Raw genomic sequence first — 26,558 nt, forward strand, 5'->3', positions numbered from 1 at the left:
TCTCTACAATCATTAAACTACGTTTGGATGCTTGAATGAGGGAGGTTTTTCATAGGAATGCATTTGAAGTTGAATTTTTAGGCATGTGGGGAGGCAGGATTGATTTTCCACCAGTGGTGGGACCTCGTAGCAGAACAAAGGGCTCCTTTGAGACTGTATGTTGGGCAGCTGTTCTCCATGTTCTCTTAAGATAGGAAAATTATCAGTTTACATGAAACAAGATATTTTAGTTATGTATTATGAAAAACTTGCTTACTATCCTTGCTATAGGATAGTGAAACACAGGAGCAAGCCACTTAGGTTATTTGAACTGTATCACTAGAAGTTAAAAAATTGTTAGGCTACCATCTGTCATTAATATGCTGGATATGATCTGCCTCAGAGCAAAAGAACGGTCTAACTGATCTTTTTTAGTCCCTTCCAGATGTACTCTTCTCTCATCTGACAAAGACTGATGGCTCTTTGTGCTGATGGCCAAATCACAACTGAGAGTTAAAGCGAAGACTATTTTGGATCAGTTTGTTCAAGGTATGTGTACAGTACAAATTCAAATGAGAAATTATGGCAATACTGCAGGTGTTGCCTTTTATCAGCAACATCAGTTACTGCTCAGCATCAGTCGAGAACAGCACTGTGCCAAAACAAGACCTGGAAGGCTTTGTGTGACATGTATGCAAGTTTCAGAGAAGACATTAATCTGAGGAGTTCTAGTTTATAAGATGATCACATCCCATTATAAGGTTTCCATTAGACCTAATCAAGTCCTTATTCTGTCACAGTACCAGAGCTACTAAGGAGGAACATATTCTTGGGGTTTAAGGTCCAGGGCAATGGACTTTGGGGCTCAAGACAATGAGGCTTTTGAAACAACTCAGAATAAAACAACTGCTATGACATGACCAACTCAGTCCTCTAGCACAGCCTGAATTTGAGTGGGTGAGGAAGAAGAACTGGTGAGTAGGAAAGAATTAACATGTCATAAACTACTGACAGCCTTCTGTAGTTTGAGTCCTTTATGTGAAGTACCTAGGACAAAATGAGAGTTGAGCAGTTCCTGGGTGCTGTACAAAAGCTCTTCCATAGAGAAAAACTATTTCTACCAGTGGGCCTTATATACTGCTTTCTGTCTTTAATTCTTGATCAGCATTGATGTTGCAGTACCTACAGTCTTTTTGGATTGAAAACGGGGGGGGAAGTCAGCTGTTTTTATTTCCCTCTGCTTTTGCTGTCTAGTGATTTTATTAACAGAACAAGAATATGTTCCTATTTTGCTCCTTACTGTGTAATAATGAAAACTGCATAGTAGTATTTTGGGACAGATGTACAGGACTTGTAACCTTGAGTAGTACTTTTTTTCTGTGTGTTTCTTTTCATACAAGAGATATAACAGAAGAACAAACACCAGCTAATAAAACATAACTGTGGACTAGTAGGAAAAGGGGAAAGTTCCCTGAAATTATGTTCACTCCTGGAAAATGGAATCCTATCATTGTGAATTTGTCACGTTTTATTTATGGGAAATGCAAGTACATGCTATCTAGTATGTCAGGAACAGAATCAGACTCTCTTGGTGTGCTCATTGGAGCATTCAGGGATTTTTGGAAGTTGCAGTTGGAGTAAATGGATGCCAATAAAACTAAAAATAAAGATTTTTTTTCTTTTCCTTTGGGTAAAGCTTGCAGCCTTGCTTGTTACATACTTGCAAGTAAACTCTTTACTAATACTGCACTAAGTGTCCTCTAGAGGATGATGTCATGAAGAATGTAAGGTTTTCTGGGTCTAAACTCAGAATGTAGCAATAAAAATTAACAGGAAAGCTTAATTCCAAACAAATTTCCTCTTGACAATCAGTAACAAGAAACTTCATGCTGTTAATAAAGACTATGGGGATTTTCAAGGCAGGGCTGACTGCTCAGCAGACCTGAACATCTGCATTTAATTTCTGCTTTGAAGTCTTCCTTGTGAAATTATAAATTCTTACAGCTCAACATAATAACCTCTGTGGTGTCAGAAAACCAATCTCCCTGTATGTTCAAAATTAAGAAGTGCAGAAAATCAAATGATGGGAGTGACAAAAATAGGGAGATGAAAATGTCTAAATTCCCGTGTGCTTGCAGACTCCAGTTTGCTGCTGCACTATGAAAATCTGCTCATGGGGACAAAAGGGATGAGACAAGAAGCACATTTTAGGATATAGCACTACTCCCCTTCTTATCTGCAGTCAGCTTTAGAGTAACTGGAGATGTAGTTTTAAGGTATTTTATGTCTACACGTACATTGCAGGAGGAATAATCCAGTGTAAGGATACCCCACCTTAAAGTCAGTCTGTTCTTTTAAATCCACTGCCTGTGGACTTGCCTGAATGAGCAGTTCACCTTCCCTGGCAATCAGGGGTGCTACACCTGAGGCAGTGATTCTTCAGAGCCCTTTGCCCCAGGACATGGAGATAAATGCAGAGGTGTTGGTCACAAATATTTGTGCATGTGACTGCATAGAGAATTTTGGAAAGTGAAAATAAATGTAGTGCATTTCATCCCAGCTCTTCCTGTGTACCTTCCATCAGAAAGCATGCAGATAAATGCCTCCTGCTCCTACAGTTTGTGTTTATTTACCTAATATGAAAATATCTCAATTTTCAAAGGCATTTTCTTTCTTTGAATTAGAATTAAAGCAAGAGGTAGAAAAACAGAGGCAAGTGGTGGCTGAGGGATAAAAGTAAATCTTTTCTGTCACAAGATTATAAAACCATAGAAATGGATTGGTGTAGGATGTCTAATGACCAAGTTGCGAAAGTTGAGTTGAAAAAAATAGAGAGCAGATGCTGACCCCTTGACTCTGTGCTGCACTGTATAAAGGGAAGTACTCAGGGGATGATACAGAGGAGGGACAGACAGTGATCCATTTTCCTTCCACACACCCTGTGACCACAACCAGTGCTGGCCAGGGCTCTGAGTGTACAGAGGATGCAGAAGGAGACAGCTTCCTCTGCACTCAAGCAGGCTCCCTACTGCTTCCACCTTCACACCCAGCAATATATTTAAAAATCTGATGAGAGACAAGCCTAGGAGATTAGCTTACAAATCCTTTTGTAGCTCCCGTTGTGGCTTTGGAGAGGTGGTGAGAGATACAGACAACCCTTTACCATATTTAGGCAAAGCCTATAGATGTGAGTAAAGATTAGATCAGCACGACATAGTTTCAGAAATCTTTCTAAAAGTTCTCAACCTCTTTTAGACAGTCTTAAAAGAGTCTGAAAGCTTTCACAGATAGGTTAAAACACAGACTGGGGACTATTATTCTCTTTTAAGCACCATGGAACATCATCTACATATCCCTACCCTGTTTCATGTCTTTTTTTAGGGAGGGATACTTTGAGAAATTAGGGCAAGTTCATCACACTGGACTGTGCTTAATACTTGATTATACCAGCCAGTAATGCTTCCAGTAGGAAATGTGTGATGACAAAAGCCCGTGTTATTCATTAAAGGATAGCAGCAGTATTTGACTTCATACTGAATTGAACTGTAAGAATATCACCAGTGATATGACCACAATTACTTCTTAAGCTTTGAAACTTTATTGTGTCAAACTCAATGTTTCTCAGGACTGGCAAGTTAATAAGAAAGCAAAATCATATATAGGGTTTGAGAGTTACCCTATCAGCAAAAAATGAGTGAGTAATACAAGAGGCAGAGAGAGCTGGCATGAAATTGTATTGACATTTAGATATCCAGCAAAACATAATGAAGAGTAGTAACCCCTGCCTCCAGCCCAGCAATAACAAGAGTGTCATTGTTGAGCTTCTTAGAGTGATGCCTGAAGGTTGTAGACAAAGTTAGTAATCCTTTTTCCTGTTATTTTGTTGTACCATAAAAGTGAATCAAAAATAGGTTCATTTTTTCCGCAGGAATCTTAACTGCTTATGGAACCTTGTGAGACTCTATTCTTAAATAAAAGCTGAAATACACATAGTAGTATGTGGCAGGGGAAATGTGGTTTTTCAATGCACAATAGGAAATCAGGAAACACATGAACCTGAGAAGAGCAACAGATTGCAGCAAGAGAGAGGCCAGATGTGGAAATGGCTAGGACCTTTTTAGGGATCCTTCAAAACGTTACATCTCTATGGATTCTCAAATGAAATGTGGGCTAGAGACAGTTCAGAAGCAGCCTCTAGTGTTTCATGCATATTAGGAGTGTTAAATGGCAAAAGGGTGCCTGAACAATCACAAGTCATATCCATGCCAGCAGCAGTACTTGCTGTCTGATGTTTCAGCAGCTTTCTCCTAAGTTATTATATTGACATACAAATTGAATGAAAGAATTTACCCCACCTTGTGTGCAAAAGTGAATTATATATTATCTCACTTATTTGGTTATTTGGTGGCATGAGGAAATGTAGCCATAGGCATTTCATTATAAACAATGTACTTAGCTACCCTCTTTTCATTAAAATATTTTTCCTTTGTTATAAAAAGCAAATACTGCTGCCACGGTAGCCAGTGTGTTATATACTAGAGGCAATTGCTATAAAGTATTAATGCTTCTCTATGAAAACAGGATTGCAGCCCTGTGGGGATACTTATGTGGAGTACTGAGGACATATTTAAGAAGCCTTTTGTTTAACTGCAGCACAACCCAAGGCCCATCTGTTGAGAGCTGGGGTGGGACACAGGAGCTGTAGCCACTGTCACCAAAAGAAGTGTGAAGCCCCTTAAAAATCCTTAAGCCCCTAATGTCCCAGGATCATACCCTCATCCTATTAAATCCAATAACAAAACTTTCGGCTTCAGTAAAGCCAAAGGTTTTCTACAATTGTCATATGACATGGAGAACACTCAATATTTCAGTGTACTGGTTGATACACTGGTACATCCAATTGGTGTTTGTGTTACTGTTTGAAAAACATTTTCCCCAATAGCAAGATGCATGTCCTGTCCTCATCAGTTATACTGGTCAGACTTTTTTGAGGATTGCAGTAAAAATGAACTATTGAAACATTCAAGGCTAAAAGAATCTCCTCCTCTTCCTTTTAAATAAAAGGTGTATGTGGGGGAATGACCACCAGAGAAACCAGTCTCTCTTTAGCACCACTGATTTTCAGGTTTTACCTACCACTGACTAGTATTTTTCTCCTCCTCAATTGTTTCATATATCTTTCTAGCTAGACACTCACCTTTTGATCTTCTACCTATGGCTGTGATTTCTCTCATTACTATGTGTTATTCCTCTATTCTTTCTCATAGTAAATCTCTTTTCCATTTAGTGTATTTTACTAAGTTTATGAATGCATGTCTCCTTCCTCTGCTAAGCAAATAATGGGACTTCAGTAATTGGAAATATGACATTAGGAAGTAGTCAGAGAGAGGGCAAACATCTAAGAAACATCAGTGAGAAGATAGGAATCACCTGACTTCAGGACTGATTTTTTTTACAGGGATAGACATTAAAAAACTGCCTCTCCACAAGCAAAAGTATTTCCATTGTTCATATTTAAGCAATCATGCCTGTTGAATTGTTTCTGCTTGAGGAAAGAATGTTTTATACATAGACTTAGCCAAAAAGAGATTGGAAATTGTCAGCATCTTAATAAAAAGAAAACAAACAAATGAAAAAAAAAACCAGGTAATTTTGCTTGGAGATGTATTTGTTTGACATTTCATCAGTGGTACATTTTGTTTTAACAAAACCATATCATGATGTGTCATGTCAGCTTGCTGTGGTGTTCAGTCAGGTCTCAATCCCCCTTACTGCATCCTTCAATTGCAGTAAGATGCAGTGACATACCACAAGGGATGTGGTCTAGCAACGGAACTGGCTCGTAACATTGAATTTGGGCAGAGGAACCTTCTAAACAGCTCTGCTGTGGCAATCTATGTCCAAACCAAACCTTTTGGTACCAGTCAGGTTTTTGATTGTTTATTTTTGTTCATTAGAAATCAACATTTTTTACTGGAAATAGAAATTTAACAAAATGGTTTGATACTTGGGGCTGTCCTGTGCCGGGCTGGGAGCTGGACTTTGATGATCCTAGTGGGTCCCTTCCAACTCAGAAAATTCTGTGATTCTGTGAAATACTGACTTATCAATGTGTATTGAAAGTTTCAATGACTATCATAACGGGAGTAGGAACATGGATAAAAGAGGGTCTCATAGAACATCTGCAACCATGAAATATAATCGTAATACGTATCTGATCAAGGATTACTTGAAAAAAGCCCAGGAAGGTTTATTATGTTGAGTTCATCTGCTATAGAAAAAAACTTTTTAAAAGTTTGTGCAGGGCTCAGATGTCCTCCATAGGAAAACAGTTCTAATGGTGTTGCAGGAGAAACCTCTGCTGGGTTTAATAAAGGTATAAATAAAAAGGTTCATTTTAACTAGAAAGACAAGAACAGCCCTTCTTTCTTCCTTCTTGGAGGGTCATGTTCAGTTAGAACTGGGCAATGACATCTTTATAGGAAGTCTTCAATATTCAATAGAGAAACAAAGGCAAAATTTTAAGGGAAAATAGTTTAACACAGAAGTCACAGCTTTCCTCCCTTTTCTCATTTTTTGCTAAGTTAGCCTGAAACTCTTCTGGAAGAAACTGCACAGCCCTCCAAAGGGCTACCCTTGGGAGTTCATGGAAAATTCACAGTATGTTTTTAAAGCTGTTTCTTCACGACAAATCCTCTTCTCTGTTCTACTTATGATTCCTAGAGATATATGAGACTTGGAGACTCATAGGCAAAATGAATTTGAACAACTTATAAATGTACTAACTATGCTATGACTCCTACAATTAATATATTGGTTTTTTGAGAGGTCTTGCTTGGTTGGTATTGCAGCACTGTTCAGCACGACATTTCCAAGAAAATGCCTTAGAATGATCAATTGTTGGAGAAAAACAATACAGCAGTATTCCTGACATTCAGTGGTACTCACCAGCACAATCAAATCCAGTTCCTCGGTATCCCTGTTTACATTTGCACTTGAAGGACCCCTCAGTGTTGAGACACTCTGCATGGAGGTTACACCTGTGTGTATTTGTCACACATTCATTCACATCTAGGGAGAGATACAGATGCTTTAGTGAAAACCCAAGGTTCATGTCAGCTTGTTTGTGCCAGCCATCTGTTTCCAGGTGTTGTGAGCACTAACGTTAGACCAAGACAGTCCAGCAACCATCAGGGGCAGAAGAATTCACAGTAGGAAAGAATGCTGACTGTCAGCTCCACATGCACAACTACTGGTATATGCATCCATGGAAAATGTAGAGCATCTCAGTAAAGACAAAGTGAATGTAGTGATTTTCTGACTGAGAACAGGATTCAAGCTATAGGTTGAACACACTCTTCTATTAACAGAATGCAAAAGGCACCAAGAGAATGTGTGATATCAATTAGAAGCAGCTCACCAAAACTTTCTCAATCTTTCATTCACTGTAGAAGAAAAGCAGTGGAAAGTAAACCTGAGTATGCTAAAATATTGTAAGATCTTTAATCTACCTCTCACATTCCAGCATATGTATAATGCTGTATGAAAAAAGTATAATCAGGAAAATTCAGTAGAAAGTACTACGGTCAACTCACAGCAAAATGTACAAGCACCAGGAGTATTTGATTTTGTTCTCCTTTTTCCTTATTTTTCTCCATCACAAAGATGTTTCTGATTTTTCCCACATGAGAGAGTCAAGCTGGTGCACAAATGTTTGTGCCACCAGCATTTTATCCAGATTGCATCATTTTTAGCAGCTGACTGGTCCTCTCATAATGTAAGTCAGCAAACAGACAAGTAGCAGGAAGATTGACTCAAAAATCTGGTATTTCTGAAAGTGAGATTGAGGTTTGCAGATAAAATCCTGACTACTGAGACCTCTCTAGTTATTCCCCCACCACATATATTGTATGAAAAAAAATTTTTTCCAGTTTAAGACTCTCAGGGTTTGCAGATAACAAGAAATGCAAAGTTAGGTCTCCAAATCTGCCTCACGATCTCCCTTCCTCCCCTCAGTCATTATCAATCAAATATAAACAAAACACATGAATTCTCTTTTTTATGCACTTGTAGTAGTTCTAACCCTTCCAGGCCCTTGTGTTGTCAACAGCTTGAACAATGCTCCTGTGGCACCTGCTGCAGGAACTTATACTTTGCTGTTCTTCCATCATTCAACTAATGGATTGAAACAGGAGTAAAGGTGATTTGATGTTTGTTTTGGCACCTGAGCATGTCAAGATAACTTTTTGCCATATTTATTCTTGTTAGGGAGAAACTTTGGCATGCTACAGAGACCTGAAAAGTAACTGAAACCTACTATTTTCACACATTTTTTTCCATTGTCTGTACTGTCCATCCAAACAACTTGTTTTAAAGTCATGAAGGCACTTGATTCACATTCCTCAACAATGACACACAAAAAAAGGAAAAAAAAAATTTGTTCATCACAGTTTGAAAGCCAAGACAACAAAAAATGGCTCTTTAACTAAACCTGTACCAGAAGTGTCATTTATTTTAGTCAGCTGTTGCTAGCTTACTACAAACTCTTGCACATCTTGACTTGGTACAATGAGGCCATTTTTAATTGCAAGTGCCAGTGGTTACATTTTTCATAAGGCTACAGAGAAAACTCAGAGAAAAATTCAAAGTGTCATCAAGAATATCATTAGGGTGACAACTTTTATCCATTTCTGAGGCAGTATCCTCAGGCTAGGCCATCATGCTTCAGGCAATGACAGGGAAGATGCACACTGTGGGAAAAAAAAACAACGAAGAAGGAAAATTCATGGGCTAATTCTTACCTACACAGTCATAATGGCCACTGACATATTTCAGTTCATAGCCAAGCTGGCACTTGCAGTAGTAGCTTCCAAAGGTGTTGATGCATCTGCGGTTGTAAGAGCAGAGAGCTTTGCCAGTGGAGCATTCATCAATGTCTAGAGCAGAAGGGATGCTGGTCAGATCCATGAGAAGGTAAAATGGGAAAGCAAGAACTAGTTGGGATTTGCATGGGAATGGTTTGGTCTTGGCTATCACAAGTTGTTTAATAAATAACTCCTGTAACTTCATGCTTGGTGATGGATTTTTTTTTTTTTGCATGTGTTCTTCTGAATGAAGCAGCAAAATGTGAACAAACTTCATGGAAGATTTTGAGACCTGGCATGGTAAAATCTAGGGTAACTGGCAGTGTGGGTTCTCCTCACTGGGGACAGTGATTTGCCCTAAGGTCTTGGAGTAGGCTCAGGAGGAAGTACAAAAATTCCTTTATTTCCCAGAGAATGGAAATGTCAAAGAACAGTTTAAGACAAAGTTCCAGGAACAGGAAATCGAGAGCAGCAGCAGCTCTTCTACTGAACCTCTGCACCTCCCCTTGCTGGGCTAAGGCAAGACATAACAGGGAGAGGGTTTCCAGACTGTGAGTGGTCTGTCCAGGAAGGCAGATGACAGGGACAGTGAAGAAGGAAGCCTGGTATGGGAGGAGCCTAAGAACATGATATTCAAAAACCATTGTAATTTAATGCTACTAATTTAAATTTGTTTTGTTGCAACATCAAATTTAAAATACTACCAGTTATGGTATTTGGCATTTGTCATTCCCTATCACATTTTAGCACATAGTAGTAACTTTGAATGTAATTCATCATGCCACACTGCTGCCCTTTATGGCTTAGAACTGCTGTGATGCGCTGCTGGACACCATGGTCAATCTTTTTATAATTTCTACCATTTGTTTCCATGCTTAGGTGATCAAAGGGAAGCGAACAACAATTCAAAAATATTTAAATAAACCTGGACACCTTTCTGAAGACAAAACATTGTATTTAATGGCCTCATAGCAATAGGGAGAAACTGAATCTGTTGATGACTCTAAATCATGTCAAAACATTCAATTGTTTATTGGAGATGAGACTTATCAGAAGAATTACATGGCCGATAGTACAAGAACAGTTATTAAAAAAAAAGCATGAAAACTTTACATCACACTCTGATTAACAAGAAGAATTATTCAATCCAGCAAGGAGGATTAACTACTTCCTAACCTTTCTCTTATGGTTTCAGGAATCCTACAGAAAAGAGAGTGAGCTCTCTAAGCATACCAATACATGTCCTTCCATTTGGTCCCAGCTGAAGGCCACCTGATGGACAGAGACACTGCACCTCCCCTTTGACTTCTTCACATCCATATTGGCAATTCACCATGGCACATGTCCTGGAACCTGAAAACAGTATTTCAAATAACAAAAAGAGCAAAATTCTAGGCTGGGATCACACACTTAAGTTAGATCTGGATGAACACAGAAATTAATCAGAACAACAAAATTCAATTCATTATAAATAAAACTGTCTATACATTAACACATTAACAATTCTGGAGTCCATGTTATAGATCTTACACTCCTGTCTGCTTTGTTCTTTCCTTATCAGCTCTTATTCCTCTCTTTTTTGCTGATCCCAGTTCTGTGACTTTTTAATACTACCCTTTAGACTCAGAGAGAGAAATGGAAGGAATAAATATCCATTTCTCAAGGATCTCAAGGGCCTGCAGCTGCTGTCTGCCAGTAATACACACCATGGTTAGTAACGGAGTGGCACGAGCCTGAGATGTGATGTATGGCAGGGAAACCCTCCAGAAGCTCTGGCCCCTGGGCACCTTTTGTGGCAATTTCAGTCTCCCTGCCATAAGTGAGAGAGAGTAGTAGCTCTGGTTTTCAGACCTCCTCTACAGCTGCAGACCCTGCGCTCCTGCAAGTATTTGCCAAGGCTGGGTACTTTTACAGTTATTCTGATTGACTTGCAGATGGGCACCCTACCTGATGAACGGTTTTCTCCAAGATTTGGAGATCAAAGACTTTCAGAATTTATGGTTTTCTGTCATGTTCATGGGAAAGACTGTGCTGTACCTGATACAGCCAGGTCCTTTCGTTTAGAATACAGCTCTCAAGCAGGTTGTTCCACTGCTCAGACAAACTGGCTTCCTTGTCCAACTGATGGATCTGCTCCAGTCCAGTGAACACTATAAAGGACTGTCACCATGTTACCTGGGTTTTGTGAAATTCAAAGCCAAAACACCTGTATGGAACTGCTCAGGTGAAGAAAAAAAAAGTATTTTCTACAAACGAAACTCGATCATTGGAAAACAAGATGCTTCCTCAGGTCTGAAAATTAGGTTGGCTAAAACAGTGGAATGCTTTCCATTTCATGCTAGCTTAAAGAAGATAGGTAGAAATATCTATTTTCCCCAGAAATTTAGATAACCCTTAGCTCAAGGAACAAATGTTTGCAAGAAGCTGGCAGCAGCTGTGGGAGGTATATCAATACAGATAAAATAAGTCAATCGTGGAGCACTGAAAGGTAAAGCAAGGAATAACAGCATGTAAAAAGTAGTCTGTAATGGTGCTTTGCTTGGATAGATTAATTTATCCTTACTCAGCAGATGAACTGGCAGGACTATGCACCAAGATTGTGCTAGCTGTCCTTCATCTGAAGTAAAACTATCAAAGATTTTTATTCTAGAAGGATCAAAACTCCTCTGAATACCAAAATACAAGTATGACCTAGTTTACTTTATCCAGGAACTATCAAATAGAAAAGCCTCTTTCAGCTGTGGCAGTACCAGAGAACTGGGGTAAAAACCTTATACTAAATAAGTTAAATCTGTTCATCACAAGAAGATAATCTGCTGGAATTAAATGTGATTAGATGATTTTGGTGGGCCTGTTCCATCAGCTCTATTACTTACTTGCACATGTGCCATCTGGCATAAGCATGTACCCGTTGAGACAATAGCACTTGTAGCTGCCGTGTGTATTCACACATCTGTGCTCACAAGGACGTGGCTTCAGTCCACATTCGTTCAGATCTGCAGAAGTCATTGGAATTAAGTGAGTGCTGGGTTTCTATACATATATTCATACATATAGGTGGATAATATTGCCTAATGCATTGGATTCCCCAGAGTAAAATCGTTTGGATGGAAAATGAGCCAGCCTCTTGCAAAATGAGAGTTTAGCAGACCATCTGGCTGAAAGACTGCTAGTAAAACCAACATACATAGACTTCTACACTTGAAAAACTAATGCAAACTCTGGCCACATCTGGCAGCTTGTTAGGAAGAAGTGGAGTAGTGGAGAGAGAATTTAGTTACTCTCTTTTGGGGAGTTATTTGTCTGGATTTCTCTGATTCTAGCTGGAGATTTTAGCCCTCCATCTGACCTCTGTACTAGAAAGGCAAAAATGAGACTGAGAACAGCAAGTGAGTTTAAGTGAAACAAAGACTTTTACTTTTGTTTTTCTGAGCTACACATTGGCACCAAGGTTATCAGTAGCAGAAATTAATACAATAAATAAAGACAATAAAATTAAATACAATATATGATAATAATTGTGTGACTTTAAAAATAGAAGGACCAATCTCAAAAATCTCAAAATCCTGAGAATGAAGGCATCCCAAATCTTTCTCAAAATCCAAGATGTAAAGACTTTGCAGAAACTAACTCAATTTCAATTCCAATAGCTATTCTTCACAGGGAGAAAATGAGAATTCCAAAAAGTTTAATTTGTGCAGTATAGGGTCAAAAATCTCTGTTTGTGACTTCTGTGAACTGACATCTCTACCTCTTCTAGTGATGAGGAAACAGGCAGAATGCATTAACAGAATGCACCAGCATATGCAGCCCTTTCAACATGTGCTGTGTTTAACAGAACATAGGACCAATAATATATCTTCAGTAAAGATGCAGCTCTCCAGGCAAGCACTGAGTTTGTGTAGCTCCACTTCTAATGGGAGAAGCATCTGTTCTCATGCCTATGTACCCTGCAGACCACAGGGTCAACCATTCGAAGCATAAACTTTGTGGAGGTGCAGAAGTGTTTGTTACAGCTCAGTCCAGGGAAGAAAGAGGTTTTCTATTTCTAAAAGACATTCTATTATTTAAATGTAGCGTGTGTTTGGAAAAGGGCAACCTATCTTCTTGCAAATCACCCTGGATTTTTGTGCTACTGTGGCTCCACTAAATAATCAAGACCCTCTTAACAAAGCAACTAGGAAGCAAACTGGAGAACAAAAGTTATTCTACTTAGGCCATACATTTTCAAAAGTGCTTATCTGCACCTATCTCACACAATGCACTGACAGCATACACAGCTCTAAAAAAAACCTATGGAGATAAGGCTAATTTGGCTCAGACTTGGTGGCAGACTAATACAGTCCCCTTATCTCTGTTATTTTAGTTAGCTCATGTTGAGCTTGCTCAGCAGGGCATTCTGTGTAAGGACAGACCAAAGCTACATCTCCAGTAATTTAAAAGTGGGTATAAGCATTCCTAGCTGCTGGAACATGACCACCTAAATGGCTATACTGTTGAAACAGCTCTTGGAGACTCTGGGAGACTTCTGGCCTGTGCCAGCAACCACTTTACTGAAAAAATCCTGGCTGTGCTTCAGAAGGTAGAAGAGCCCAGGGTCTAAGAGGCGATTTGCACATGTGGGTCTGTGTGGTGCTTCCACCATGCCTCAGACTCTGAATCTACTGCAAGTGGCACAGAACTGATCTGATTGCCTACAGAGGGCATTTCAAATGCAGATGGAGTTACTGCACAGAAAACACCTAAAAACTGGGGTTTCTCTGTTGCTTTTTGGTAACGTTTAAGCTGCCAAAAATTTTTGAGGTTAAACTTCTTGGTTTAAAGGCAGAAATTGTAAGTAATACCTACATATCTGTTACATATAACCACAGCTGCTGTTTCCCTTTCCTCTTTAATGGTACTGAGGAATTAACTTCTTTCCCTGTGAGAAACACCAAAAGTGCAAGAGATGGAGTTTTCTAAAATACTTAACAATATAGCTTTATGATATATTGTTTGAAATACACTGTGTAATATATGGGTTGTTTTGACTATAAAAAAAAGTGTGTTTAGCACATCAATGCAAAATTTTCAGTCAAAGGCTGCAGGAGCTTGGTAAGGTAGCAAGCACCTGCAGTTCACTCATCTGTGCTGCAGAAGGATGGACCTGCTCCTTTCATTTGATCCAACACAGGGGTCTCATATATTGGAACAGGAAAAAAAAATTGAATTCTTACCTATGTGTTAACTGAAATATTTCCATGTTGAATTGCAAGTTTATGGAGGGAAAGTGGTGCATTTAAAGTTTCTGAAAATGCAATTCTAAAGACTCCCAATTCTGGTTCTCAGAAATACCATTCAGCATCTGCAAACAGCCCAGACAGCTTGATAAATTACATGTCTAGCATATAATTGCATGTCTTTCTGATTAGAAGGTTAGTTAAAAAAGAAACATGGATTGCTAGTTAAGAAAATAACATGGGTTCTGGAATTGACTGCCATCTCTTCTGATATTTTCCTATGTAATCTCTCCATGCCTTAATCCTCTGACTATAAACATGACAGTTTGCCCTTGTCATCAGCCCATAGGACATACTCAGTATGGGTTCAAACTCTGTTTGCTGAAGGAGACTTAGGGGTTGCCTGGGATGCTGGAGATGTAAGAGCCTTAAACTCTTAAGTTCTTCTACGTAAACATGAAAATATCCTGGTTTACTATCTTGGAAGATGACACAAACTGTAGTACAAGATAAGGAGACAGAAAATCAACAGTGCTTTCTGGAGCATATGCACTAACCTTGATTACAGGTTTTCCCTGTAAATCCAGGGAAACATTTGCATTTGTTTGGTCCCATGCACTCCCCATACTTGCAACCATGTCCACAGGTAGCTGGTGGAGTCAGGCAGAGAAAGGAGAGAGAAAAAGTTAGAAATATTCTATTTGAAAACTTTTGCCCTCCTTAGTTGACTAAAAACTTTTTGCATAAGTTCAGCATCCTCCATACCTCTCCCTCTAGTCTGAGCATGGTAGCTATTGATCAGCACTTGCTTACTGCTTGAGAATAGTGATACTAACATAAAGTAAAAGAGTTTGTTTTTTTCCAGGTTTATAAAGACCTGGAAAAGAAGGGATTACTTTTGGGTCTCTCTCTCATATTTTTTCTGCCGTGTTTACAACTCACATTTAGTAGTTTTGTACTCTTGCATTTTTCCTGTTTTTAAGAAGCCTATGTGAGAAGCAGCTGGCCAGCAGCTTGACTTGCTAGGCTTGGCATCTGGAGTAGGAAAGCGGCAACAAAACTCTCCTGCAGCCAAAGGAGACACATTATCCTACAGCAGTTTTACAGTCTTGGACCTTCTGAGTTACAGCTGAGGAACGTGTCTATTCCATAGTGAAACATCCAGAGCACATCTGTCATGAGGCAACTGTCCTTACCACACATCCCAATAAGTATAATTGCATCAGTTTTACAATAATTTGAGAGGGCTATGCTTAACCTGGATGGATTAAAAAGTAAAATTTTCTAACTCTCAGCCCTCTAGATCATCAATCAGAAATTAAACTGACTTTTATAAGGCTTATAAGGCTCTTAAAGTCAATATGATTGTCAACATGGGGGTTATGCAGGAAGAGCAAACAAGACATGCATTTAAATCAGGAATAGCTCTGTAAAAACAGTGAAAGAGTATGCACCAGGATGCACACCTCAATACCTTGTGTAACTAAGCTGATCTGCAAACTATAGGAAAGTCATAGTGTTAATTACTATATAGTAAAACGAATAATTAAAATTCATACTTCTGATTTCAAGTATCTTCCCTACATTTACAGAAGCATTCAGATGTACTGATCCACTAACTCCACAGACTGAGGTATTTTTCAACACTATTTCTATCCCTGAAGGCAACATGACACACTGCAAGACCAGCTTGCTCCCCTGGGATCCCATGCATCCTTGCTTGGCATGGTCTCCCATAGGATGGACAGATTCTGCAGCTGTAACTGAGGAGATCTAAGACTGGAAAAGACCAGCTTGCAGTGTTAGCACTGAGGCAGAGAACACCGCATCTGGATTTACAACACAGAATTACATTATAGGTGGCTTAATTTGCCAAAGAAGAGTCTTCAAAGTTTATGAAAACCTATTGTTTTAAAACAAGACAACCTACTCCACTGGCTGATCAGAGCTGTATTTGTCACCTGTCCCTCTAGCTATTCATTTGCATCAAAACTAAGGTGTTATTAAGCAATGAAGAAATATGAAAATAATCCCTTTTTCCTTTTTTAAAATGATGTTATATATATGAAACAGAGACATTTTATGATTTTCAGCAGTGAATAACCCTAAGCCTCTATACAAATTCACCAGATACAAAATGCCAAACCCTCTGGGACAACAGGTGCAACATCTGAAAAAGATTTCTAAAATATATATTTTATGATTTTGTTGTGTTTTGCACAAGTACAGTTGAAGAGAAAGATTCCACATTGCCTTCTCCTTGGGATCTGTAGACCTTTTACAAATTAGAAATGTCTTAAGAGCCATTGTCTCTTCATTAACCCAATGATCCTCAGACCAGAACACTGGCTGGCTACCCAAGCTCAAGTCAGGTGCACTTATTTCTTGAGTTTTATTTATGTTTTCAGAAAGTTAAAACCTCCTGGTTCTCAGAGGCTGTGTACTCTGAAGATAAAGGATACCAACTGACAGAAAACTATTTTAGGGGTCCTTGCGTAGCATTGGAAAACACTGTGGTTTTAGCACATTCTCAACAGCTGTAAGAGTATAGGCACTGACCAGGGCTGTGCAGGAGATTGGAACAGACGGTCCCTTCTGGATCTAAGAATCTCTGAATATGCAGTTGATGGCTTTTTATTACTTACCCAAAGCTCTGATTTTTTTTAGGAGATGGTCTTTCAAATATGTTTTATTCACTCTTTCACAGAGTTAAGAAATTTCACTCCTCAGAAGGTTTCTTTCTGTAACTTCTGGCAGACATATATGAAACCCCTTTATCAGTACCAAATACGCAGCCATGGAGAGGAAACAAGCATAAAGTTAATGTTACCTTCGCAGTGGCCCTTGTTCTTTTTCCAGCCATAACAGCAATCCAACCTGGAACCATAGCGACACACCCCAGGCTGGCTCACAGCCACCAGCTGTCCACGAGCTCTCAAGCTGCATAAGGAATGACAAATAGCAGCTTCATCAGGCAAACACACTTTAGTTCATTCCTCTGTGTACTCCATTGCACATTTCCCTTATGTTTTATCCCCTGTCAGGCATTTTCATTTCTCTAGTGTTCCTAGAGAGAGATGCAAAGTCACATTTGATCAGAGAAACAGGGGAGCTGGGAATGTTTCACCTGCAATAAATTAACTGTGCAACATAAACCCTTTCTAATAAGAAACATGGCAAAGGAGGAACATACAGCCAGGTCCCCTGCTAGTATGAGTCATTTTTAATATCAGTGAAGTCAATGGGGCTGCCTCAGTTTGTGCCACATGAACAACCTGGATCGAATATACAATGCCACACCTGACAGCGCTTTTGCTTTGGATGATGAAATATTGATTCTACAGAAATGCATGTTCTGAACATCAGGCAGCCCCAAAAAAGATAGCGACTTGCAGGTTCATAGTCACTACACACATGCAAATTGATTGCATAAGTGCAGACAGTCTTGAGTGTTCTGGTTGCACGGGACTGCCTGACCATAGTGTTGATTTCACCTGCTGATAAGCCAAGGGAGTTCAAAGTCACTGCAGATCAACAACTGCAAGAGTTGGAAAACCTGCCATGTTAGTTGCCAAAATCATACATCTGATGCAATTCCACAACTGTGTAAATCTTCTAGACCTACTCTGTGCTGCAACTAGTACTGTGGATTTAGTTGTCTTCTCCCTCTGTTTACTGTTACTTAAGTTCTCCAATACCACATGCCTGTCCCCTTCATGAAATTCCTTTTCCAAAATCCTGTGTCCTCACTGCTTTCTCCAATCCATAATTTAAAATGTGCATTCTTCAAAGAGTCCAAAGTGTTGGTTTTGACACAGAATACACCTTATTGGTGGCAGCTTTATAGTAAGTGATTTGAGGTACTGAGGGGGCAATACTTGTCATGTTCTCCTGACCAGTGATCATTTGAAGTGTAAGCCCTGCCTGAACTGAGTGATTGGACAGTAGCAGCTGCAGAGGATGAGCAAGCAATTCTTCAGAAGCCTAACTTAACCAGGTAGGTAGATAACAAAGTTAGTTTGAGTTAATATAGTCCTATTAATATTGTCTTTTACTAAAGTTTTATCTAGGAAGGAGCATTTATGAGTGGGTTTTTTTGTTTGGTTTTTTTGGGTTTTTTGTTTGTTTGTTTGTTTGTTTGTTTTTTAAGTGCTGCTGAATAGATTAATGCACTGTTTCCATAAGACCTCTACAGAACACTTTTGGTCAGCTCTTGTGCACACAATAGCTGCCTGCTGCTGGCAGGGTGTGGGGGGGAAACGTCTCCATTCCATTATTGTCAGCTTCCAGTTAACTAAAGGCAGGATGTGATCCCTTTCTTTAATGTTCCTCTAAAAATATTTCTGGATATTGTTGCTAGCAAAAACTATCACAAATCTAAAATTATGATCAACTGTTCAGAAGAACAAAAAGATGATATTTCAGAAATTAGCAAATTTGAAAAAGATTCCTTAAAACTCTGAGTGTATGCAATACAGAGGTATATTTGAACACTGTGCAAAATAAAGGCATGAGGTGTTTTCTCTGTGTTGGTTGTTTTGTTGGGTTTCTGGAGTTTTGTTGGTTTGTCTGTTTTCACAAAAGTTTATTTGAGAGGTGACTTCCTTCTAGGAAAAAAGTTCACCTATATTCATATTAAATAAAATGAAAAGTGTGTCACCTAATATCTTTTAATAACTGTGTCTTAGGTAACCCTTCAGCCATTTTCAGGCACTCAACATGACAACAGTCTTGCTTCACTGTGAATCCCTCCCAAAAGAATAAATGAAGTTTAGCTTGGGCTTGCAGAATTTTCTTCTTTATGGGTTCATGTGCCCACCAAACTCATTCAAAGAAGTGCTTAGAGCAGAGAAATTAAAAGTCCAGGTATGAAAGCTACACTTCTAAGAGACATAAATAACCATAATTAAATCAGTCTTTCAAAACTGAATTTTTACTATTTCCTGTTCCTTCTTAACCATTCAGAGGCAGATAGGATCCTCTTAAATTAGGATCCCTTGTCATCCAAAGCTTCCATCAATATGTTTGAAAATCTCTTCTTTCCACTTTCTTTCAATGGAAATGGCAGAGTGACAATCTTGGTAGAACTATGAGATGCCATTACCACCCAACACCAACTTGGACAGGACAGGCTATAGAGCAATCAGTCATAGGCAGGTTGTACATTTCCCATAGGTTTCTTGACTTAACGTGAAACAACAATTTTTATCAAATATATATTTTTATCAAACTCTTGGCTTTATTTAACTCCAGGCCATACTTTCTTCTAGAAAAAGATAACATCCTTATTTTGTGGTTTTACATCTTTCTAAATACTTGGAATGCAAGTACACATCAAAAATGACCAACAAACACAAGCATTTAAACAGAGCTCTGCTTCGAGAGCAAATGTGTTTTGTCGAAGATATACAAGCAAATCTGGAGTTCATAAACTTCCAGTTAATGGGGAGTTGACCACTCGACAGCCCCACATGTTCTGGAACAGCACACTGCCACTGGCTGATGACAAACGTTCCCATTCACAGATCTGATACTAAATAAATAAACCACACAACATCTTGAAGGCTTCACCCGCAGTTGCTGTGAATTTCCCCTTTACGAGCTACTCCCTTGATGCAGCACTTGGGCTTCTGGAGAACTGGGAGGGGGAACACTAGAATGGCTTGATTAGGAGTAAGTGGTTTTATTGATCCTCTCTCAAAATCTCATTCTGTTTCCAGAGCGTACCTATCTCTGCAGAACCTAAAACCTTATGATGGCGGGATGATTGTGAAGCGCCTGTTTATCCAGGCAGATCAAGAACCGGAGCAGCTCACACCTTTCTACAGGTGTTGCAGCTGCTCCCACGTTTGGACCGTCACTGACGCTGCCGTTTGTCCCGAAGCAGAAGAGCCCCAGCTCTGGTGTGAGCTCCGGTGAGCCCCTCGGGGAAGCGGCGCACACGCCGCGGGAACGTCCGAGCCGGGCGGGTGCTGTTCAGCACCACGGCCCCGGCGACCGGCCGGGAGAGCCCAGCGGACACGGGCGAGGGACGGACTCGCCAGCACCCGCACCCACGGGCGGGCACGGCATGGACGAGGAGCGGGACCCAGCCCCAGCCTGGTCGGACTCCCGACCTCTCCCGCCCCCTCCCCGCCCGCCGTCCCCGCTCACCTGCCCACGGCGGCCAGCCCGGCGGCGAGCAGGGCGGCGAGCAGGGCGTTCCCGGGCGCCGGCACCATCGCCCGGGCGCGGGCGGCCCCCGGCGGTGTCTGTCTGTCCCTCGTTGGCCGGGCGGCAGCGCCGGAGCGCGGGCGGGCGGCGGGACGGGGCCCTATAACCGGGCGGGGCGGGGCGGACTCGCCTCCGGCCGCGCTCCCCCCCCGCGTCCCGGGACGGGGCGGGCGGGGACCCCCGGCTCGCCGGGCGCGGAGCCACGGCGGTGTCCCTCTGGGAGAGCTCTGCCTCCGCGGGCACCCGCTGTCCCCCGTGGCACCGTTGCGATGGGCTTCTGTCACCGGGAAACGGCATTTGCACTGAAAGGTTTCCAGGCTTTGCTTTTCAGTCGCAGGACCATCCCTGACCAAACTTTGTTTAAGCTGCTAAAGAAAGTGCTTGGATATTAGGAAAAAGTTCTTAACTAAAAGAGTGGACAGGAATTGGAACAGTCTGCCCAGTGGAATCGCTATCCCTGGAAGTGTTTGAGAAACGTATAGATGTGGTGCCTGGGGACATGGTTACTGGTGGACTTGGCAGTGTCAGTTTAAAGGTTGGATTCAATGACCTTGGAGTCTTTTCCAACCTAAAAGATTCTGTGATTCTAAGTTGTTATTTAAGCTGTGTATGCTCACTGGTGACATTTTTTCTTGATAGCTAGTCCTTTGGCTTTGGTGCTTCTGCCACTGCACATAAACTGCTTCACCCCTGATATATTCTTCTAGAATAATGCTTGGACTTCGGGGGTGCTGGGTTTTGTATTAGGGTTCTTCTCAAGATTAACTAATAACTCTATCTTTTTGTAGTGATGTTTAAGCTGTAACTGATGTTTGCCAGCAAACTAAAAATGTTTCAGTGCAACAGTGGTAAGATATGTTCTGCCTGTGCTGTATCCCTTGGTAACTTCCTCATACTATAAAAGGACACAGTTGGCTAACGATCTGCCTCTCTGCTTGGTTCAGCAGGTGATAACAAGCATGGCTCATCAGATGAGTCTGGGATGGTTGACAGAGCCAGTGCTGCTGTCTCTCTGCAGTCCCCTGACTGCAGAGCATTTGTATGCTGGCATATTGAATTCAGCATTTTAAGCAGAAGCCTTTGGCCAGCTTTTCTTCTCTCATTTTTGCCGTAGGAATGGGAATGTCCAGAAAACCTGGGATGGCAACTGTTTTAGTTGCTCCAACTTAATCCTCTGTTGAGCAATATCAACACCTATATTCAAGAGAGGTATATAAAGCAATAGTGTCTATTTGGGTCAGTCTAAAATCTCTGCTAATAAGGTTTTCCAGGAGTTTCCACAATGCTTGTATCAAAACATTTTGAACAAGGTAACTTTCTAAGGATCCTAAACCAGATATTTTACTGAATTGCTCATCTACTCTTGGCTTTGAGCCTCTGCCAGGCTGTTGTCATCCACTGCTGATTTCTCTAGACTCCTGAAATTACAGATGTTCCCCCAAAGTAGGTTTAAATCCCCTTGTACAGTGGAGCAGAGGTACCAAAAGATGGTAAATTTAGTCCCACGATTCAAATGACATCAAATTAAAATTAATCTAATTAAAAGAAACAAACCTGTGCAATGCTGATTGTGTGTTGTGCAGGATGCTAGAGACACCTTTTTTTTCTGGATGCTGGATGAAAAAGCCATTGTTGGTTTTCACCTGTTCTGCTGTCTTTCTGAAATGCAGAAATGCAGCAGTACCTTGAGACTCTCTAACTCTCTTCATTAGACTTGTCTTCCTATATGTGAGGAGTAGTCTTGATTTTAGCTAAGTCTGTGCCATGTAGAAAGCATTCTAATTACTTAAAACTATACTCAAAGATTTGCAGTTTTATTATGCACATTTAGTCCAACAAATAGATATGAATGAATAATTTGATGCTGGGCTTGCCATTAAAATACTGATCAGTGTTCAAGACAAGTTTTATTGGTCAAAAGACAATTAGTTTCTGAATTTTGGTGCATGTAGTCTGTTTCGAGCTATAATTATTTCCTCAAAAATCTTTATTTTTTATGAAGAGTGACTTGTGGATAGATAATAAAATTATTGCCTGAAACTCTGTCCTTAATTTAGAACAATAATTAGAGAAACAAGAGCAATGGATTTAAAGGAGCATGTTTGTACGTGCTAGGATATTCATATTTACACTCTTTAGAACCTCTAGCCTGCAAGATACCTGAGATCATGGAGTTTTGCTGTATGATTCTCAAGGTGAGAAATTTTCAAGTCTCAGGTCATGATTCATCCCTGAAAAGAGTGAGACAGGACACGTATAATCACACCACGTTAATTTGGTTTTGCTTTAACCACCCAGAAAGTTACATGTATCTTTTTCCACAGAAGATGTCAAGACTTCACCTATAACCTCACTTGGTTATAATAAGAATTAAAATTGTGGGAAATCAGCCTGAGCCACAGCGTGTAAATCATGATGTCCATTGGAGTTTAAACATGCTGCTTTGCCACCAGGACATGAAGATTTATTAGAACTCTAGAGGAATTTCAGTCTCACACCTGACACCCTTTCCTCTTCATTCACATTCCTTGGCCATCTAAATAATATTTTTTTCTTTTTTATCAATACTGCAGTTTTGCACCAGTAAATCTGCATTGATTTGATAGTAGCAAATTTTAATAGAATAACCTCTTATTCACAACTCTTCGGAGGAGAGGAAAAATTCCGTGGCAGGGCTCAAGGGAATACACTGGCTTTCTGGGCTGGTCCCAGAGGTCAGCATGATCTCCCCCATGGTCTATCAGCCCTGGTGGTCCCTGCTAAGTAGTATTTCACATTACCAGCTGGAATGGGACTAGCCCTGGATCTCCCCCATTCCCTGTGATTTATTAGGGAAATGTTTATTGAGACTGCAGTCATGGTTGTCTCCTAAATGAAAGCTAATGGGCAGTTTTTGGACCAATCTTTCATATCAAGCTGATGTAAGAGTGGCCTATGGCTTCTAGAGTCATATATAACATGTCTTACAGGAATCTCCCTCAGCTTTTAAGATAACTTGTTCTGTCCTTCATTCAATCCTGGCAATTAAGACCTTAGGTCTCCTCACGCAGTTCAGTCGCCTCATGGTGTATTTTGCAAAGTGCTGGGAAATACACCAAATTCATACTTGCTTAGGTTTTTCCTACTTTTCCCACTTGCTGCTTCCTCTCTGACAGTTACTGTGGAACTGGTCTATAGACTCATGGACCCTGGAGCTTCCATGCAGGGGAGGAGATTCAGTCTCTAAGCACAATGGAGGTACACAAAGTACAGGCCCTGACACAACTCTCATGGTACCATGATTTAATATGTTTTTTTCCTCTGAGGCAGTAGCTCTCGTACTCAAAGGGGTGGAAGGGTGGAGGGAAGATGGCTTGTGAGGTTATGGAAGAGCTGAACTAGGTTTGCCCCTTTCTTTCCCACACTTTGAGTATGCTTTCCCCAGAGAAAGGAAAGGGTTGCATTTTTAAATTAAACCTTGAGCTCTGAAAAGTGCTGCATGTCCCATGTGAAGAACCCAACACCAAGTATCTAATAAATAATGCCCCCCATATGAGCCCTTGTTTCCCACCTGGCCAATTTTAATTGATACTGTGCAATCCATGTGTGTGTCAGGGATTGCCATTTCCAGCAGTTTTATGAATGAATGTAATAGGAGATCACTGTATGGGTTTCACTGAGGAATTTTATAAGTATAACTTCCTGGGTTTTGATGTGATTTTCCTTAGTTTCAGGTTTCCTGCCAAGAAGACCTTTTTTTTCTTCATATTATTTCTCTACATACTAACACACAAATCTTTCACTGCTTGACTACATTAGCCTGTAACAAAAATAGTTCAGTCACTGTTGATCCTCTTATATATAACACTTTCCATATGGTAGTCCAATAACATGGTGCCTCTTAGTAGTTTTTTAGTTTTTTTCTGTCAGAAAAAACGCTGTTACACAGTGATTTTAAAGTTGTTCAGCAATACTATGTTTAAGAAAATGTAAATTTCATGTAATCTATACCTTTATTTTGACATATTAATAAGTGTTAAATGTTATTTGACTGTCCTGTCATTCAGTGCTTTGGAGCTTTAAGCTTTAACAGTTTGTCCTTTCTTTTTTGAATCATCAAAATGTAACAGGTCAGCACACGGAAAGAGAATGAAAAAAATCAGGATTAAGCCAGGTAGGGCTGGACTGAATTTATCATGGGTCCACAGTTGCTACTTTTCAGCTTTTGCTGTTTCTGCTACCTTTAGAGATTTCTGTTTTACTTGGATTCTCAAGATATATCCTCATTTGTTCTCCTCGAGCATCTCAGTACTGGCATGCTCAGTAACAATGCAGAAACCTTAGCTTAGTGGGGAAGCACAGACTGTAACCCATTTAATAGGTGTGACTTCATAGAACTAATTGAGGAAGGAGACTAGCAATCTGAAATTCATAGGTCTGACATTTGATCTAATTTTTAAAAACTCTGAACTCTTTTGATTAAATTAAACAATTCTAGGGATTTTAATGAAAATCCATAGTGATACAACTTCATTATTACTTTCACTGTTACCATTTAACATTTCAGTTGCAGTACTGCTTAAAACCCACAGTCACCTGTAAGGTGTTTTACAAATTCTATTATAGGAAGTACTCTTTATCTTATTCATAGTAATTAAAAAGTTTAAATTATAAGACATAGTTAAGATCAGAAATAAATCTTCTTATTCTCTTATTAAGAGAATTAAACTTTCTCTTTAGATAAGAGGTATGGAAAACTCTTTTAAAAATAAATTGACATCTTTTCATAATCACCTGACATTTTAGGGAAATTGTCAGTGCTCATGAACACCTGGGATTACAGGAGTGAGAACTGGGCAAATGGGTTTTGCACTTACAGGAAGAAGCCAAGAGTCTAAAGACTCTTGTCTGCCTTCATTTTTCTAGGTCTTACCAATGTCTGTAAGTCTCTGAAGGGAGGGTGTCAAGACGATGGAGTCAGGCTCTTTTCAGTGGTGCTGAGCAATAGGACAAGAGGCAACCGGCAGGAACTAATGCACAGGAAGTTCCACCTGAACATGAGGAAGAACTTCTTTACTGCACAGGTGATTGAGCACCAGAAGAGATGGCCCAGAGAGGTTGTGGAGTCTCCCTCACCAGAGATGCTAAAGAACTACCTGGATGCAATTCTGTGCCATATGCTCTAGGATGACCCTTCTTGATGGGCCTGGAGGTTGGACCAGATGACCCACTGTGGTCCCTTCCAACCTGACCTGTTCTGTGATTCTGTGATTCCGTGATTTTGTGATTGACTGTATCTAGCTTGAGAGAAGTTATGTTTTTGCAAGCCAGGATGCAGAACTGCTTTGTAGAATTCATCAAGCCTCCTCTGCACACTAAAGTACTCAGTTCCTAGAGCAGATATTTTCAGATGTTGTGGAAGTTATTTGTAGATTGAATGATTCTGTGACTGAATGAGGTTTTATATCTGTCAAAACAGTGAAATCCCTTTAGTCCACTGGGGTAATTAAGTTCTGTATAAAGATCATCTGCTATGTGCATGGCCACCTAAATAGCTTTGGATAGAAAGCTCTCTATAGCAGGGTAAGGCCAGTTTGAGAGTGACCAGAGAGTGGTTCCCCCATTCAAAGGTATAATGTTGTTTTTGGTCTCATATTCTCAGCTGACAGACTGTTGAAGTCACGTAATGCGTTCAGATTCTCTCTGTGTCTTAGTATTTGGAGTAGGTGTTGGTTTAAGATTCTAACTTTTCTTATGCTGCAAATATGAATTATTTAATCTCTAATTAGGAATCTCAAAAGATTGATGAAGTCAAAACAGAAATCCTTTAGCTTTTTTTTTTTTAGTTCACTGAAGTTCCATTTGTATTGCCAAGTAGTTTCAGATCAAATAATTTTATAGGGTTTTCATGAAATAGAATAAACAGACGAATAAAAGCAAACCACTCATTTCTTCTCATGAATCATTCTATCAGCTTTAACAGACCATTTTGAAACACTAGAAAGTCATGAATGGGGTTTCTGAATTGGAATTCGTGAATAGAATCATGATTATAAAATCAATAGTGCTTATTCTTTGTTTTGGCTGTTTGAGTCTCTGAAATCATTCATTTAGTATTGCTTCAGGCTATTTTGGGAAACAAAATTAGGTTTAAAGTTGAAATTCTTGCAGTTATTTAACTATGATCTGAGGCTTTAGGAAAACTATCAAATATCCAGAGATTTATGAGGCATGGTAATATTGCTTCTCTGAGACTATGTACGTCAGGAAAAGTTGTCAAACTAGATTGTTAAAGGCAGAGCAC

At 40.0% G+C, this 26,558-nt stretch overlaps 1 protein-coding gene across 2 annotated transcripts in view; it reads right to left on the minus strand.

Moving 5' to 3' along the window:
• Positions 1–20,294, minus strand: part of EGFL6 (EGF like domain multiple 6) — a 33,619-nt gene extending 13,325 nt beyond the window's left edge. The window contains exons 1-7 of one of the 2 annotated variants that reach the window (XM_027638729.1): positions 20,216–20,294; positions 16,893–17,002; positions 14,620–14,712; positions 11,720–11,839; positions 10,077–10,196; positions 8,781–8,915; positions 6,928–7,050 (exon numbers count right to left, since the gene is read on the minus strand). In XM_027638729.1, the coding sequence (XP_027494530.1) occupies positions 6,928–7,050; positions 8,781–8,915; positions 10,077–10,196; positions 11,720–11,839; positions 14,620–14,712; positions 16,893–17,002; positions 20,216–20,283 (769 nt within the window). In that variant the 5' untranslated portion in view covers positions 20,284–20,294. Of the gene's footprint in view, positions 1–6,927; positions 7,051–8,780; positions 8,916–10,076; positions 10,197–11,719; positions 11,840–14,619; positions 14,713–16,892; positions 17,003–20,215 lie in introns of those variants that run through there. The other variant, XM_027638738.1, reaches the window with a different exon arrangement.
• Positions 20,295–26,558: the final 6,264 nt, after the last annotated feature.

The sequence above is a fragment of the Corapipo altera genome, unplaced genomic scaffold (genome assembly GCF_003945725.1).
Source record: "Corapipo altera isolate COAL_440 unplaced genomic scaffold, ASM394572v1 0, whole genome shotgun sequence".
Taxonomy (NCBI): domain Eukaryota; kingdom Metazoa; phylum Chordata; class Aves; order Passeriformes; family Pipridae; genus Corapipo; species Corapipo altera.